Genomic DNA, 15971 nt, shown 5'->3' on the forward strand with positions numbered 1-15971 from the left:
TGATTGGTTTATGTCTTTTATTTTTTTTATTTTATGCCTGCATATTTTGTTAAACAGAATGGAGGTATATATATATATATATATATATGGACGAACACATTTATTATACAATTTTACACTTTGAAAATAGTTTAGTAATCCAATAGGAACAAATTTTTTCAGTTAGGGTAAGTCCGGGGGAGTTGGCCATAGTTTTTTTTAAAGGCCTGTAAAAATAAGAAGAAAGTGATTTATGTATTAACTTTTATTGCTAATTAAACATTGAACATTTAACTTACAAATAATAATAGAAATGATAAATTTTTTAAATGTAAACAATCTTAAAATTAATATTTTTTAAAAAACACGTTTGGCCATCTCTCCCGGAATGTACGGGGAAATGGCCATAGGCGTACGGGAGAAATGGCCAAAACTTTAAAATCATTCTTTGGCTTTTCGCTTTATCAGAATTCTTAATTTAAAGTGATTAATGTCTTCTTTTCTTCTTCTGACCACATTTCGAACATTTATCATTAAATTCAGTGCAATTTTCATGAAGCCAAAGGTGACAATCAATTCACTGAATCCAGTCTTCTATAAGCGCTCTCTGTTTGTCTGTCTCACCACAACAAGTCTACAAGGTATTTTTTTGAGATATCAGAGTGGTTTCCAATTTATTTTTGTGTCTTGAAAACTATCCCGGGTTACAAAATTGCGTATCACGTCAGGATTTTGAGTAAAGTGGGGGTAAAGACTCCAAAACCCGTGTTTTTGAGGGTTTTCAGTATTTTTTTTCTCCTTAACCTGACGTAATAAGAGACTTCTAAATAGGTTTAAATTAAAGCTTATATCTTACACTTTAAGACTCATATGCGCAAGGAAAAAAAATTTGAAATTTAAAAAAAAAAATAGGTTCAAGTCACCTAAAAAGATTTTTTGGGTTTTTACCCACATTTTTTTCAAAATTTTAAATCTTTTTTTAATCCTGCGTAAATGAGTCTTAAAGTGTACGATGTATGCTTCAATTTAAGCATATATAGAAGTGTCTAGCACGTCTGGTTAAGGATAAAAAAATAATGAAAACCCTCAAAAGCACTGTTTTTGGAGACTTTACCTCCACTTTATTCAAAATCCTGATGTGATACGCAATTTTGGAACCCGGAATCGGGTTCAGCACACAAAAATACATTGGAAACCACTCCGCTATATATAAAAAAGTCTTACTTTGTAGACCTGTGTTATGTTTGTTTATAAATGTTTTTAAGATTTAATTACACAATAGGGATTATTTTATTTGATCATATTTAAATTTGAAAATCTTTTTTGGAGTGTCTTGTTGTAATGTATGTCATAAAAAATGTAATTTGTCACAGAATTAATGTTTTTTTAGCGAACACATTAATCTCAAGGGTGCCAATAACTTAAACAGTATGGCCATCTCACCTCGAAAAAACATGGCCATCTCTCCTAATGTCAGGAGACAAATTGACACAACTAAAATTTAAATAAATAAATAAATTTTTTGAATAAATATAAAGTTATGACAAAGCTTGGCTCATGTACTTTACAGAAAAACATGAAATTCAAAATTATTCTATAAAATAACATAACACCAGTGAGAAATGTAAACTCATCACTTTTTTTCCGAACTAGTCAAAATAACAAATCAGATTTTTACATACTTTTTCAATATTTTTCGTGAAGTTTTTTCTTTTAATTGTGTTTTGCCACAAAACAAAGCAAACTAATATTTAATAAGCGATACCTAGCAGCAAATTCTATAAAATATTTGAATTGGCTATCTCTCCCGCATGGCCAACTGCCCCGGACTTACCCTATATTTTTAAAAATGTATTGTATTGTATTTTCATAAGGAATAAGAAAAAAATTTTGTATGATTTTTAAGTCTGTTTTCTCTCAAATGCGAGACAAAATACTGAAACAGTTTGACTTTGATTTTCAAGTTTTTATGCATTTAGCGATAACTTTTTTTATCTTGCTGACAATTTTCAAGATAAAAGCTTGGCAATACTCAGAATACTAAGTTATAATCTTGACGTCGAACTTAATTTTAAAACTGTAAATTAAGCCTCAAAGACCTCTTGTCCCCATTCACACCTACTCTGCCGTACGTAAGATACGTCCGTGCTGTATATATATTTCTTTTCTTTAATTAATAAATTTAATTTTGTAAAGTTCTCAAGGCGCATCTTTTGAACTTTTAGCGAACATTCTACTGTTATTCTGTCCAAAGTTATTGACCTTTTAAAACAGAAAAATTTTGAAAAACCTAATTTCTTTGCATTATTTGTTTAAAAAACTTTATGCAACTTTAAAGTTATCATAACCAACGTAGAAAATATTTAAGAATAAATTTATTGGCTTAGTATTGAATCTTTTGTTATAAAATATTACGATGTTATTGATGTTAAAAATGTATTTTTGCAATTGCCGAGCAACAACTTAACACCTTTTCTCAAATATTATTATAATACTAAATAAGTCACTATAAATTGATCACAAAAAATCTCCATAAGGAAGCAAACTGTTCGTGAAGTGAATCAAAAAACTCATACTTCAACTTGGCAGTGGTTTTTTATTCTATTTTCAAAAATAACCCCGCACCGCAACCATGGGAAATTGGAGTTCGGTGAAATTTCTTAAAACTTTGTAATTTTATACCTTTTGACCAAAAAATGTTAATGACAAAATTAAAAAAAATTGACAGATTTTTTGTTAATTGAACTTCCGGATCAAATAAGGGCACATAACCCATTTGAATTACATTAGGTATGTGCTTTTCTTTGATCCGGCAGCTCAATTAGGTTTTAAGTTTAAGAAAACAGTGTTAAAAGCGAAGAAACTATTTTTCTAAACTTAAATATTACCAAAAAATCGGTTCATTTTTTTTAAATTTTGACGTTAAAATTTTCTGTTTAAGAGGTCAAAAGGTACGAAATTACGAAATTTCACCGGACCCCAATTTTCCATGTATGCGGTGCGAGGTTCTTTTATTTCATACATTTGAAAATAGAATACCTCTGCCGTGTTTTCTAAAAACTTAGGTAACTGCAGAATGAAAGATTTCGAGAAAAACGCGAAAAACTGTTTAAACTTCATTGATATGTACCGCAAAGCCTAATTAAAATTTTTAAATGCCGTTTTGTTCCTTCGATTCGTCTAAATTTATTCTTTTTAATTATGTAAAAATAAATGTTGTATTTGTTTAAACATTCAATAAATTATTAAAAATGTAGTAAAATGTAGTAATAAGCTGCGAAAGTTGTCACTATAATTATTGTTTTTTACAAATATTTAATTTTATGGTTAAATTTATTTTAATTATACAATATTAGAGTCAAATATTGTATTAACTCAGAATATATTAAATAATAATATAAAATAAAATAAAATACATAAAAAAAATTAAAAAATAGTAAAAATATATTAAATAATTATATTAAATAAAATAAAAAAAAATAATATAAAAATAAATAATAAATAATAAAGTGTAATTATTTAATAAGATGAGAAAGTTATCATTATAATTATTGGTTTTTACAAATATTAAACTAAATGATTGAATTTATTTTAATTTTACAATATTAAAGTCAAATTATTGTAGGTAATGTAGTTCGCTGCTTTATTAACGTTTATTTAAATAATTAAAAACGATTTTAATTTTTTAAATAATTGAACTAAATTAATTATATATTAATCATGAAATAAACATATTACTGAACTTCATTTTCTTAATTTATTAATGCTTTTATGTTATTTATTAAAATTAATACTTAATTTTTCAATAATTGATAAATTATTATTTAGGTATAATTATATATATATATATATATATATATAGTATTGGAGTTTTTTATTTCATTATTTATTGTCATTACAAATTATTAATTGCACAAAAAACATTGTAATTTTAAAGAAATGTATAAGATTTTGCAGTTACTTGGTCCTTCAAAACACGGACCTCCTTTTTCGAGGCCTCGTCGCATAGAAAACTTAGGTAACTGCAGTGCTCTGATAGCACTCTGTAGTTACCTAAGTTTTCCATGCGACGAGGGCTCGAAAAATGAGGTCCGTGTTTTGAGAAACTTAGGCACTGGTGCAGTTACCTAAGTTCTTCAAATCACTACCTACAAAATACGTCACAACACCCAAAGACACCCAAGTTTTTATAGCAGTTACCTAAGTTTCTCAAATTATCACTCATCAATTTTTGCAGTTACCGGTATTTTCAATTATTTATGCAAAAATTATTATTAATAATATTAACAATTTTTAAAAATAATTTGCATTAACAGGTGTATCTTTTTTCCACGATTCCAACGATATAAAAAACTCATTTTTCGATTTTTTTGCAGTTACCTAAGTTTTTAGAAAACACGGCAGACCTAATATATTTAAAATGCATTTTTAAATAATTAGTCGATCTATTATTCAATTAAACTTATATTGTTTTATAATATAATAAACTTATTTCTAATATAATTATAATTATTATAATTCTTAATTTTGTATAAAATTATATTGCATGCAAACAATTAGAATTGTCTGGCACTGAATATTGAAAAAGAACTATCTTGCATAATTTTTTTTCGTTAACTTTATATTGCACTTATTTTTAAAATTAGAATAATTTTACAACATTTATGTTAGCATTTTATGAACGGGAGGTATCAAATATATAGTTTTTAAATTTGAGTTGTTCAAATCATTGTTTTAAGCCATAAAACTCGGGTTAAAAGCACAATACTGCCCTACAACGGAAAAACATATTTTGGAGAAAAGAGTTTTTAGTATCAACGGACTCGTGACAAATTATCATCTGCCTCGAGTAGGTTAAAAATTAATTTAAAGTACTTATAATAGACAAAAAACGACATAAAAATAGTAAGTAGTGAATAGAAAAGAAATAATAAAAAAATAAAATAAACAAAATGAGAAACAATGTAAAATGTAAAATGTAAAAATGAATACCTCTGATGTCTCTAACAAAATCAAATTTTCTAATGTATTGTACTCCTTACTAGATCCATTGATCAAATTAAATATTTCTGTGGAGTTTGTCATTGTAAAATCTTAAACTAACCGCAATCACAAATTATCGCCGGCTAATTTGTTTTCTTTTAGGTTAAAACGTGCTCTTGTTTATGACATAAAGGTAAACGCAAAATAGTTTCGCGTGGATGTAAGGGAGCGGCCACAGCTCTGCTATTAGTAGGGTCGTCATGGTAACGTATAAGGGTACGGTCACACCTCGGTAGATAGCGAGGCTACCTGTCTATCATGTAATATAACGTATAAGAGTGAGAGAAATAAAACATGTTCTTATTTCTCTCACTCTTATACGTTATTAGGCTCTTTCACTTGTGACGTCAGAGTCGATTCTAGATGTGACGTCAGAGGCCTGGAGGCACAACAATCAGACGACACAATGTATTCTTATGGGGAAGAAAATTTGTTTCCACTTTCATCAGTTATATTCATATTTTAAACATGGAAAACGCTTGTTGACATATAATAAAATTAAAATGTGTGTTGATAATTAATTTTGTTATATATTTGATTCAATTGCATTGATAGATTCTCTCAATTCGTGATAAAATATAAATTTTGAGGTTAGGGGTGTTTGTTTACTAACTTGAAATATTTTACTGCTGCGGTAATTCCCATATATATTTTATATCTTTTTTAATAACATGCATACTGGATATTGTTTAATAATGTTGTTAAAATGTAAAATGTTATTAGTAAACAAACTTTTCTAACCTCAATATTTATATTTTATCACGAATTGAGAGAATCTATCAATGCAATTGAATCAAATATATATCAAAATTAATTATCAACACACATTTTAATTTTATTATATGTCAACAAGCGTTTTCCATGTTTAAAATGTTAATAAAATTGATGAAAGTGGAAACAAATGTTCTTCCCCATAAGCACGAAGTAGTATTGGGATCAGAAATCACGCGAAACTGACCCACCCCTGAGCCTTCTTGTGACAACCATCTTGGTTTTTTATCTCTTTCTTTTGTATATGTTAGAGAAACACGGAATGAAAACATGGCCACCACAACAAGGCTCTCACCAGATGGCGTATCGCAGTATTTCAGATCCCAATAAGGAGACCCCACTGCTATATTAAGCCCACAAAAAGTTGAAGCTGATTTCCCCGTTTCTCTTACAATAGTTACAATTAACGGAGGTGTCGAACCTATCGGAAAAGTTGGGAACTAGTTACCCACACTGACACAAAATGTGTACATACAGTTACTAACACATAGAACTTTCGCAAAATGGATGCCGTGACGTAACCTGCATAAACTGCTTTTATATCGGTTTGTTTCTTCTGGTTTTTGTAAATAATTTAAAGAAAAGTACACGGAGAGAAATCTGCTGCGATTTGCGCATGAGCAAGTCCATAGGAATATAGCATGGACACTTCCAAGCAAAAACCATAAGATTCCATCTGAATATCAGGTGAGACTCATACAATAATACCTCGCTCACTTAGGATTTTTGCTTGAAAGCGTCTGTTACTATATTCCTAAGGACATGCTCATGCGTAAATCGCACCAGATTTCTCTCCGTGTAAGGAAATATGATTAGTGGTTCAATAAAAGTTTGCAAAACAAATTGTGCTAAAGGCAATACAAAATATAAATCTATTTACAAAACTATTTTCCCTGCTAAAAATAAAATCACAAAACGTCAAAAAATTAGTCAGGATCTCTGACGTTTTGAGACTGTTTTTGTTACGATTGCAGTCACAGAACACCACAATAAGTGAGGTTTAGTCAAAGAATCGTCAATAGTAGTCAGATTTTTTATGAGGGTCGGAGACCCTTTTTTTTGCCATACCATAAATCATTAAACCCTGTGACTATTTGTGATGTTAAATGACATTTCTTTCTATAAAATAGTTTTGAAGATTCCTGACTTACTTCTCATGAATTCTGACTACAAATATTTAAAAATTAAAAAAAATCAATATTTTATCATTAAAAAAATAAATTATCGTACAACATTTTTTTATCTTTACGTTACACATTCTTAATTATTATTTTTACAATTTATTATATTTATTTACTCCTATCGAAGAAAATCTCGCAAACGCAGGGAATCGAACTCACAACCTAACGAACGCAAACCGAATACCTAACCCCTGAGCTAAACTAACCTAACTGAGATCTTAAAAATAGAATACGGTTTTATGAAAATAGAAGATCTTATTACTTTTTTTCAATTTTATCAACATATTTTGTTGATAATTATTATTATTATTTTTAAAAAATTTTATAATTTTTAAAAATTAACAAGTAAAGTTAAAATAGTAATAGGTATATTGTTATATTGATCAAAAAACATTTGTAGTCCAATTATCATATATTAATGTATTCAATTAATAAAATTTGCTTCAGCAAATATTTAATTAAACAAAAAATTCGTATGTAAATATTATTTGAATTCGAACTTAAAAGAATATGTGTAATATACAAATAAAATAGTCTAGAATAATAAGATACTGCCGGATTGTCTCAAGTAAACTCTGAGCGAATTTTATCAGGTTTTTCGCTCACGTTTTAGCACATTCATCACTATTATAATTAATTATAATGATAAGAATTAATTAATATGCATATATTAATTACTATATTATTAAAATTCAATTTAACATAATTCTTCCACAAATCAACTAAATAATTACTAATTTTAATTTCTCTTTTTAGCATACTGCACTATAATTAGATGTAATATTTGGTTCAAATGAAATTTATATTTAGTGGAAACTGGATCAAATTCGCTCAGAGATTGATTGAGCGATCAATTCATATATTCTATTTTACAAGAGACCAGAATGTTTTTGCTCATCTATAGTTGTAAAAAAATAAACTTTTATGTGAAATAGCCAGCGATTTCTAATTTTTTTCAAATATATATATATATAGAGTTAACACAATGGTAAGAATAGGTTTTCAACATATGTTGCTTTCTTATAACTAAATGTAAGGAAACTAGCTTACTGTAAAATAATAAATACAAATTTGAAGTAGGGACTTTAAAAGTATAGTCGTAGTCATTGACGCCTTCCCTTTTCTGTCCTTGTCTTACAAACTTGATTCCATATATATTATATGTACGTTAGAAAAGGACAAAAAGAAAAGTATAGGCCAGAAGGATCTTTTATGGTTTTATGGCTTTTCATTGCAAAATTAAAAATTGTTGCATTTGAAAAAAATGATTTTTAAATATTATATTCGTAATGTACATGTTAATACAATTACAACGATATAAAATTTTTTGCAAATATTTTTAAATTATTGAGAATTAATTTTAATTAATGGAGTATTTATTGTATAATCATTATGTAATTTTAGAGTTTTTACATAATGTTTTATATCATTGGAATCGTTAAAATCTATAAATTACAAATATAACATTTAAAAAAATATTTATTTAAATTTAAATAATTTTTTATTTTGCATTAAAATGTCATAAAACCTGATGGACCCTCGAAAGGACCCTTCTGTTGGAAAAAGGGAATATACATATAATATAATAGAGTTATATGGTGGGTTTGAGTGGCCTTGGTACCTCTCTTGGAACCCTTTTTATAAAAAAAATAAAACGTAGTGAGAAATCGTCACTTTTTAGAAAACGTCAGGCCCATAAAAACTATTTAAGTCAGAATTAGTCAGCAGCATCACAGAACATCAAAATAGTCTCAAAACGTCAGGATTTCTGACGTTTTGAGACTGATTTCTGATTTTATTTTTAGCAGGGTTCAATGAAATCCAAATAATAATGATGAGTTTCATTTTAAATATAAATCTTATTGAAGTATATTTTTATCACAACCATAATTAAAATAAAATATAAACAGTTTAATAATTTATATTCACTTGCAGTTACTAATTTTACTTCGTTACTGTGTTTTTACACAATATAAATAATTATATCATGTTTATATCCATGGAGAGTCTCCATGTTTACATCGCTCATGTCACTTTTAGCAGACGAAATTTCGGAGGTATCAAATTTTCCCGTTAGGGTTCGACACCTCCGTTAATTGTAAGAGAAACGGGGAAAACGGCTTCAGCTTTCCCGGACAGTGGGGTCTCCTTATACTACTTCGTGCCCATAAGAATACATTGTGTCGTCTGTTTGGATTTTTTTTCATTGGAGAACATTCGAAATGTGACATATTTGTGTGAGTTTTGGAGCTAACTTGGCAGCGGTAGTGACCGGACGGAATATGTTCCGGCACTCCATGCATTTTTAATCGATTTTGTTCTACCTATTATTTTTTCAAACAAGTTTTAGTTCATCTTAGTCAAGTTCTGTGTAGTAAATACTTATGATTTGTTCTGCTTCTGAAAGCAACTATATAACCTTTTTATTAAAACGTTCGTTCTACCACGTGCTCTCTGATGTGTTCTTCGAAGTTTGTTCTAATCCTGATCAGTTCTGAGTTTTGTTCTATAAGCGAGTGTGACTTCTACCCTCGCTCATCGTAACCTTTTGTGAAATATCTAAAATTTTTGTGTCATCCTGAGAATCTATTTTATTACTTCATTCTGTTCCGCGTGTTCTTTCATAAATTTTTCTGGTTTTATCTGAGTTTGAGACGACTCACTGTTATTGTGCTGTGACCTCTGCGGTTTACAATGCTTTGTAGAACTATGTAAACATCTTTTGTATATTTGTGGTGTCACCTTGTAGTGTTGTGGTCTTCGACAGTTTAATATCTTAACTGTATACCCCTTGTTCAAGGTTTAAGTATATTTAAAGTGTTTGAAACCCGGTGTTGACATTTTCCCGCGCTACAAGTACAATTGATGTTTCTCTCTCAACTTGAGTTTGTCTCTCATTGCTTTGCCCAGAGGGAGCCTGACTGCGGTAGTCTTACTTTAAGCAACCATTGTGTTATTTTTTCCGATTGAAACTTAGAAATTGCTATTGAGATCAATTATATATATCAATGTATGGCCTATACGCTTTGAATTCAATTCTCACATGTATTCTTCTCATGGGAGTTTATTATGATTCATGAATAGATTCAACGTATGGCAAAGTCATTTTCCTTGTACTCGACTTGTCCGTTTCCAAGCGAACAATATATTTGATTCAATCTCAATTTCCATTTACAATAAGCTGGATTTACTTTGCTGTTGTCTAACCTGTATTACCAACAGTGTAGCATATAGTGTATTCTAGAACTTTTTCGTCTTCTAAGTTTATTGTTCTGACAGTTGGCTGTGCCTCAAGTCATTAAGAAGAAGAAGAAGAAGTCGTCTGTTTGTTGTCCCTCCAGGCCTCTGACGTCATATCTTGAACTCGAAATATCTCGATGAACTGACACAGCTAGTGTTTTAAAATTCTCGGTAAAATTGAAACCTGAGAAGGTAAGAAAGAAAATTGCGGTAAATTACCGAAAAAAAGAGAATTTATGAGAATATATGAGAATATTCATTTAAGTGATTGATAATGGCCTTTTTTAAATTTAAATATGTATTTTTATAGTATGCAAAGGCGCTTGTATACCTCACCCATCCCGAGTATACTTGCGTCGTGTATCATTGGAGTAAAAGAGACGGAAATATCTTTTTGTCTCTTTTACTCCAATGGTACACAGAAAAAACTTGGACTCATTTTTGTTGCAACTCATTTTCTTTTGGGTATCGAAATGAATATGGGACAAACTTCATGTTATTCAAAATGATATTGGCTGGAATTTCAGATTTCTAAGTTGGCATCATAAGCAGAGTAATTTTGTATTTCAATTATTGTTTCTAATATTTCAACAACACCAGAAAGATTATTTTGACCAGTACGAATATTTAGAAGTTTTTAAATAAAAATTATTTATTATTATTTACGTAGATAATAATTAATTTCATAAGTTTTTAAATTTACCGCTATTATTTAAGTTGGCAGTACCGTTCCTGTTGTCAAAACACATGTTTTCATTTTTCTAACCTAAAAACATATTTCCTTTATTATTTTATTACGCGATTACAAGCAATTTTTAATCAAATATATTAAGTCTAGCGTGTTATTTACTTCTTTGTAATTATTATATTTCATGTTTTTGTGCAAAATTATTCGTTATTACACAATATTTTTCCATTTTTCTTTTTCTCAAAATGAAACTTGCCTGTTTCATTTTGATACTTTTACCTTAGAACTCGAAATGAAACAACCAGTTTCATTTTTGTTGCGAATCAAATTGAGTATAGAATCTATACTCAATTTGAATTCAGGTTTTTTCTGTGTACACGACAGAAGTATAATCGGGATCGGTGAGGTATACAAGCGCCTTAAGTTATAAATAAACGACCGACATGTTATTAAATTAATAATTTGAACAATGAATATAATAGACTGTTAGGGTGCAGTCCCATGGAGCAGATTAGCAGAATAGATTTCAGCCAATCAAAAGTTAGTCTCTCGCGGCAAATTTTGCATTTCCGTTAGAGACTGTTTTTTTATTGGTCAACGTCTGATCTGCTAATCTGGTCCATGGGACTGCACCCTAATTTTCTCTGTGTTCTTACTGACAAGATGACAGTCGGGTATATATGCCTGCACTTTTATCATTGTCTAACACGTGCGTCGTCATGGCAACATGTGTGTTAGACAAGGATAAAAGTGCAGGCATATAAATGTACCTGATTCAATATAATAATGTAATATTATATCAATATTAATATATATATTATATATTGTAACAAAGATATTTTCCATTATAATAATAATTGTACAGTCAGGAACATATGTCTGTACTTTCATCCTCGTCATACACGTTGTTATGACAACGCACGTGTCAGACAAGGATAAAAGTACAAGTAAAAATTCTCATAAATTCTCAGAGAAAAAACGATCCGGTAATTTACCGGTAAATTACCGTAATCTTCTTTCTCTTCTTGACGTAATTTACTGTCTTTAGAACACTAGACACAGCCTGTCAGGTAGCCTCGCTATCTACCGAGGTGTGACCATATCCTAAAGGTCTTTCTACGGAAGCTTCGCCCTTTCTCCAATAGGTTCCTAAATGTTTGCGTTGCGTGGACTGACGCGTTGGTTTGTAAGCGCAGTGACGTCATCAAAGCATTGATACCAAAAGCGAACAAAACATTTTTAAAAATTTTGCAGGTTATTTAAAAAAAACTGAGAAAACCGTTTCGATATATTAGTATGTTTTAATAAATAAACAACAATTTGTTGAAATAAACCTACATTTAAAGAAAAACTGGAAAATTAGTTTCTTTCTATGGAATCGACGAAATGAATAGAAAAAAAATTCCTTTAAAAAATTGTTTGTTTTCAAGAAAATTACGAATTAATTGCTTGCTTTGGAATTGAGCAATACTTTCATCTTTAAATTCAATTGTTAACTTAGTATAGTCATAAAAATATTTAAAAATTAATAACAATAAAATGATTTTAAAATTGTTTAAAATTGAAAATATATTATTATTATTATTAATTTTATTAATTAAAATAAAATTAAAATAAAATATTAAAATAAAACCTAAAAAATAATATTTTTGATCAAAATTGAACACCACTTTCTTTTGTTTTTCAATCAGGTTGCAATAAAGTAAATTTGAGGCTATTTTATTAATTTAATTTTTATTAAAAACTGATTTAAATACGCAATAAAAAAGGAAATCCTTCTACAGAAATGTGTAAATGAATTTTCTTGATTTTTTTATGCAAAAACCTCATTTTCGATAAATTGGCGCTTGACCCCTTTTGTCATTCTACCCTTCATTTATAATTAAATAATTCAGTGTCTTAAAATCATAAACCAAACTTTTTGTTCGCAATTGGTATCAATGCTTTGATGACGTCACTGCGGTTACGAACCAACGCGTCAGTCACGCAACGCAAACATTTAGGAACATATTGGAGAAAGGCCTTCAAGGCGTTTCTCCAATAAGATCCTAAACTCTTGCGTTGCGTATGCGTTGCGTCGGTTGCTATTGGCAACCTATGCTAAAATCAACGCGTCAGTCACGCAACGCAAGAGTTTGGGACCATATTGGAGAAACGCCTTTATGGTATGGCCGTTTCCGAATTATAATTTTTAGCGCACTTTTGATAAAGTGTATACTCGGGAAGTATGCAGTGTCCTTTTTTCGCACGGAAAAGCAAGGACACTGCATACTTCCCGAGCAGTGATGGGTTGTGACGCGTCACACGAAGTTTTGTACGTATAATACGTTTTCGACGTAGTATACGTATAAAATGTATAAAACCATGTAGAAAACCATTGACATTTTGACATCTATATATGATCCTCTGATTTTTGCCATAACGAATTTTTCTTATCATTCTATTTAAATTAAAGTCTTAAAATAAAATAGAAATGGTCAGAAAAAGTAAAAGAAAATCTTTTAAAGAGGGTTTGCCCTGGGAAAAAATGGAATTTGAGCGGATGAAAGAGCTAGGCACTGATAAAAATGTTGCTAAATGTTTAATTTGTCAAAACATTATGAAAAACACTGGCTATAAGCGTATTATTATTGTTTGTTATTGTTTATAAAGTTTTTATTTAAAAATTGTTTATTTTGGGAGATACCAAACGACTAGACTGACAATATAATACTTAGAATATAGGTTATGTTATTATGCACGTGGCCCGGTGTTCACTCTTATCTGTGAAACCAACTTAGAAATAAAACCGTTATAAAAACATTTCAATAATTAAAAATTTTGTTTTATAATTGTTAAAATAATTAATAATTACCTAATTTTGTTTATATTAACAACTTTCTCTTTCAATAGTGTAAAGTAATGAATGATGTATTTTAATGAAGAATTTAAAATTGCCGCTCTTAAATCACGTGATCAAATGTAATATACATCGTGTAGAAAACTTGGCACGTAATACACGTAGTATTATACCGTTCTTAGGTCTTTCTGTGCTTAGTGGTGCTTTTTATCGATCTCAGCGAGTGCTGAGTTCCTCTTATAAACTCTTAGCGTATTTATACTGCCTGCTTCACAGGCATTACACCTTCTTGTATAGAAATTTTTTAGGTTAGCGTGAGCCGTTGGGCTGCGCATGTGTAGCCGAGGCATGGCCTCTGGCTTGGAGGACCCGATGGATTTCAGCGAGAATCCTGGTCCAGATGACATTGGGTCGGAGGAAGAGAGAGCTGCGAGAGGTTTGCTTTCTATTCGTCAGAATTTTAAAAATGTAAGATCTCGTCAAAATTCAGATTCGTCACTTGATTCAGACCACAATTTAAAACTTTTACGCGACAACGAGCTTCCCGGCGATAAATTCACTTCCCTCCTAAACATCAGGCGGAAAAATTAAATCCCCAAAAAAAATAATTCGCGTAACGAAAGTAAATTTCCGAAGTACGAAAACTCCAACAAAGGCAATTGTCCGGTTTTCATTCAACGTGATCCGAAATCATCAGATGCGTCAAAGGACCTCAATCACGTCTCGATTGGTAAAATACTGCACAATTTTTACCCAGGTAAAGTAGTGAGTATTCACCCGAGCGGTCGCGGTAAAGTTCGCGTCGTGATGAACAGTGGTAGAGCGGCAAATCAGATCGTATCCGATAATTCTCTGAAATCGAGAGGCTTAATTGCAATCATCCATTCATGTTTTGTCACGTGCCAGGGAATCGTGAATAATATCGGTCTAGATATATCCACTGAAGAGATACTTGAAAACGCGGAAATTATTGGTCATAGCAACATAGATTGCAAGATTGTAAACGCTTTGCGATTCAACCGCAAAAAGGTCGTTGATAACAAAGTTACCTACGAACCATCTACCACCGTCCTTTTGACATTTCAGGGAACCACCCTTCCAGAGCGCGTCGCCATCTTTAAAGGTAGTAGTCCTGTTCGACCGTACGTACCCGACCCTCGCATGTGTCTAAAATGTCTGCGTTTTGGTCACATTGCAAAAAATTGTAGGTCAAAAACTAGATGTCACCAATGTGGCACTACAAACGCACATGATGAATCGAATCCTTGCCCTCACGCATCAGCACCTCCGAAATGCTTAAACTGCAACGGTCCGCACAAAACAACATCCAGACAGTGCCAAGAATATTCATTTCAAAAGGAGATTAGATATTATGCAACAACACATAAAATGTCATTTGAAGAAGCTAAACGAATCCTTCGTCCAAATAAAAATTTATCCAGTAAATTCAACTTCTCTGATTTCCCTAATTTAGGAGATTCGCCAACCCCCTCTACAACACAACCTGACAAGGCTCATTCTCAAAGACGCTCTTTTGCTCAAATATCTTCTCAAAAAACTCGCTCTCCAATTTCTCCTACATCCAAAGAACACAAATAACCCAAAAACACATCATCATCTTTTTTTGCAACCAATTGGAACAACGGGAGATCTCCCAGTTCGTTGCCTAATGGCTTTGCCCTTTCAAACATTACAGACAATACACCAACACAGTCATCATCATTTCTATCCAACTTTCACTCTTCTTCAAACACAGAGTCATTTTCTTTTTTCACTTCTTGGTTGAATAACCAGGTCACTGATAAATCTTCCAACTTACCCCCTGAAACTGTAAAACATAATCAAGCACTTCTCACAAACATTTTAGAAAACCTCCGCCTTTTACTAGGTCCTACATCGCAAAAAGATGGCCAATCTCCCTAAATTAAATCTGCTCCAATGGAATTGTCGTGGTGTCTCTAACAAGACTCACGAAATCCATAAACTCTCCAACGAATTCGATGTCCTCCTCCTGTGCGAAACATACCTGAAGCCGAATAAACGCGATAATCTTAATACACTCAAGGCCTTTCTCCAATAGGAACCTAAACTTTTGCGTTGCGTGACTGACGCGTTGATTTTAGCATTGGTTGCCAATAGCAACCGACGCAATGCATACGCAACGCAAGAGTTTAGGATCCTATTGGAGAAAGGCCTTCAAATACTTTAATCTTATTAGATTAGACAGATC

At 30.9% G+C, this 15971-nt stretch overlaps 1 protein-coding gene across 1 annotated transcript in view; it reads right to left on the bottom strand.

Annotated features, from left to right (window-relative positions):
* Positions 1-5179, bottom strand: part of LOC127286674 (proline-, glutamic acid- and leucine-rich protein 1-like) — a 60767-nt gene extending 55588 nt beyond the window's left edge. The window contains exon 1 of the mRNA XM_051313187.1: positions 4972-5179. Within this exon, the coding sequence (XP_051169144.1) occupies positions 4972-5064 (93 nt within the window). The 5' untranslated portion in view covers positions 5065-5179. The remainder of the gene's footprint in view (positions 1-4971) is intronic.
* Between the last annotated feature and the right edge of the window lie 10792 nt (positions 5180-15971).

The sequence above is a fragment of the Leptopilina boulardi genome, unplaced genomic scaffold, assembly GCF_019393585.1.
Source record: "Leptopilina boulardi isolate dan_hultmark-lab unplaced genomic scaffold, ZJU_Lbou_2.1 LbouV2_122, whole genome shotgun sequence".
Taxonomy (NCBI): Eukaryota; Metazoa; Arthropoda; class Insecta; order Hymenoptera; family Figitidae; genus Leptopilina; species Leptopilina boulardi.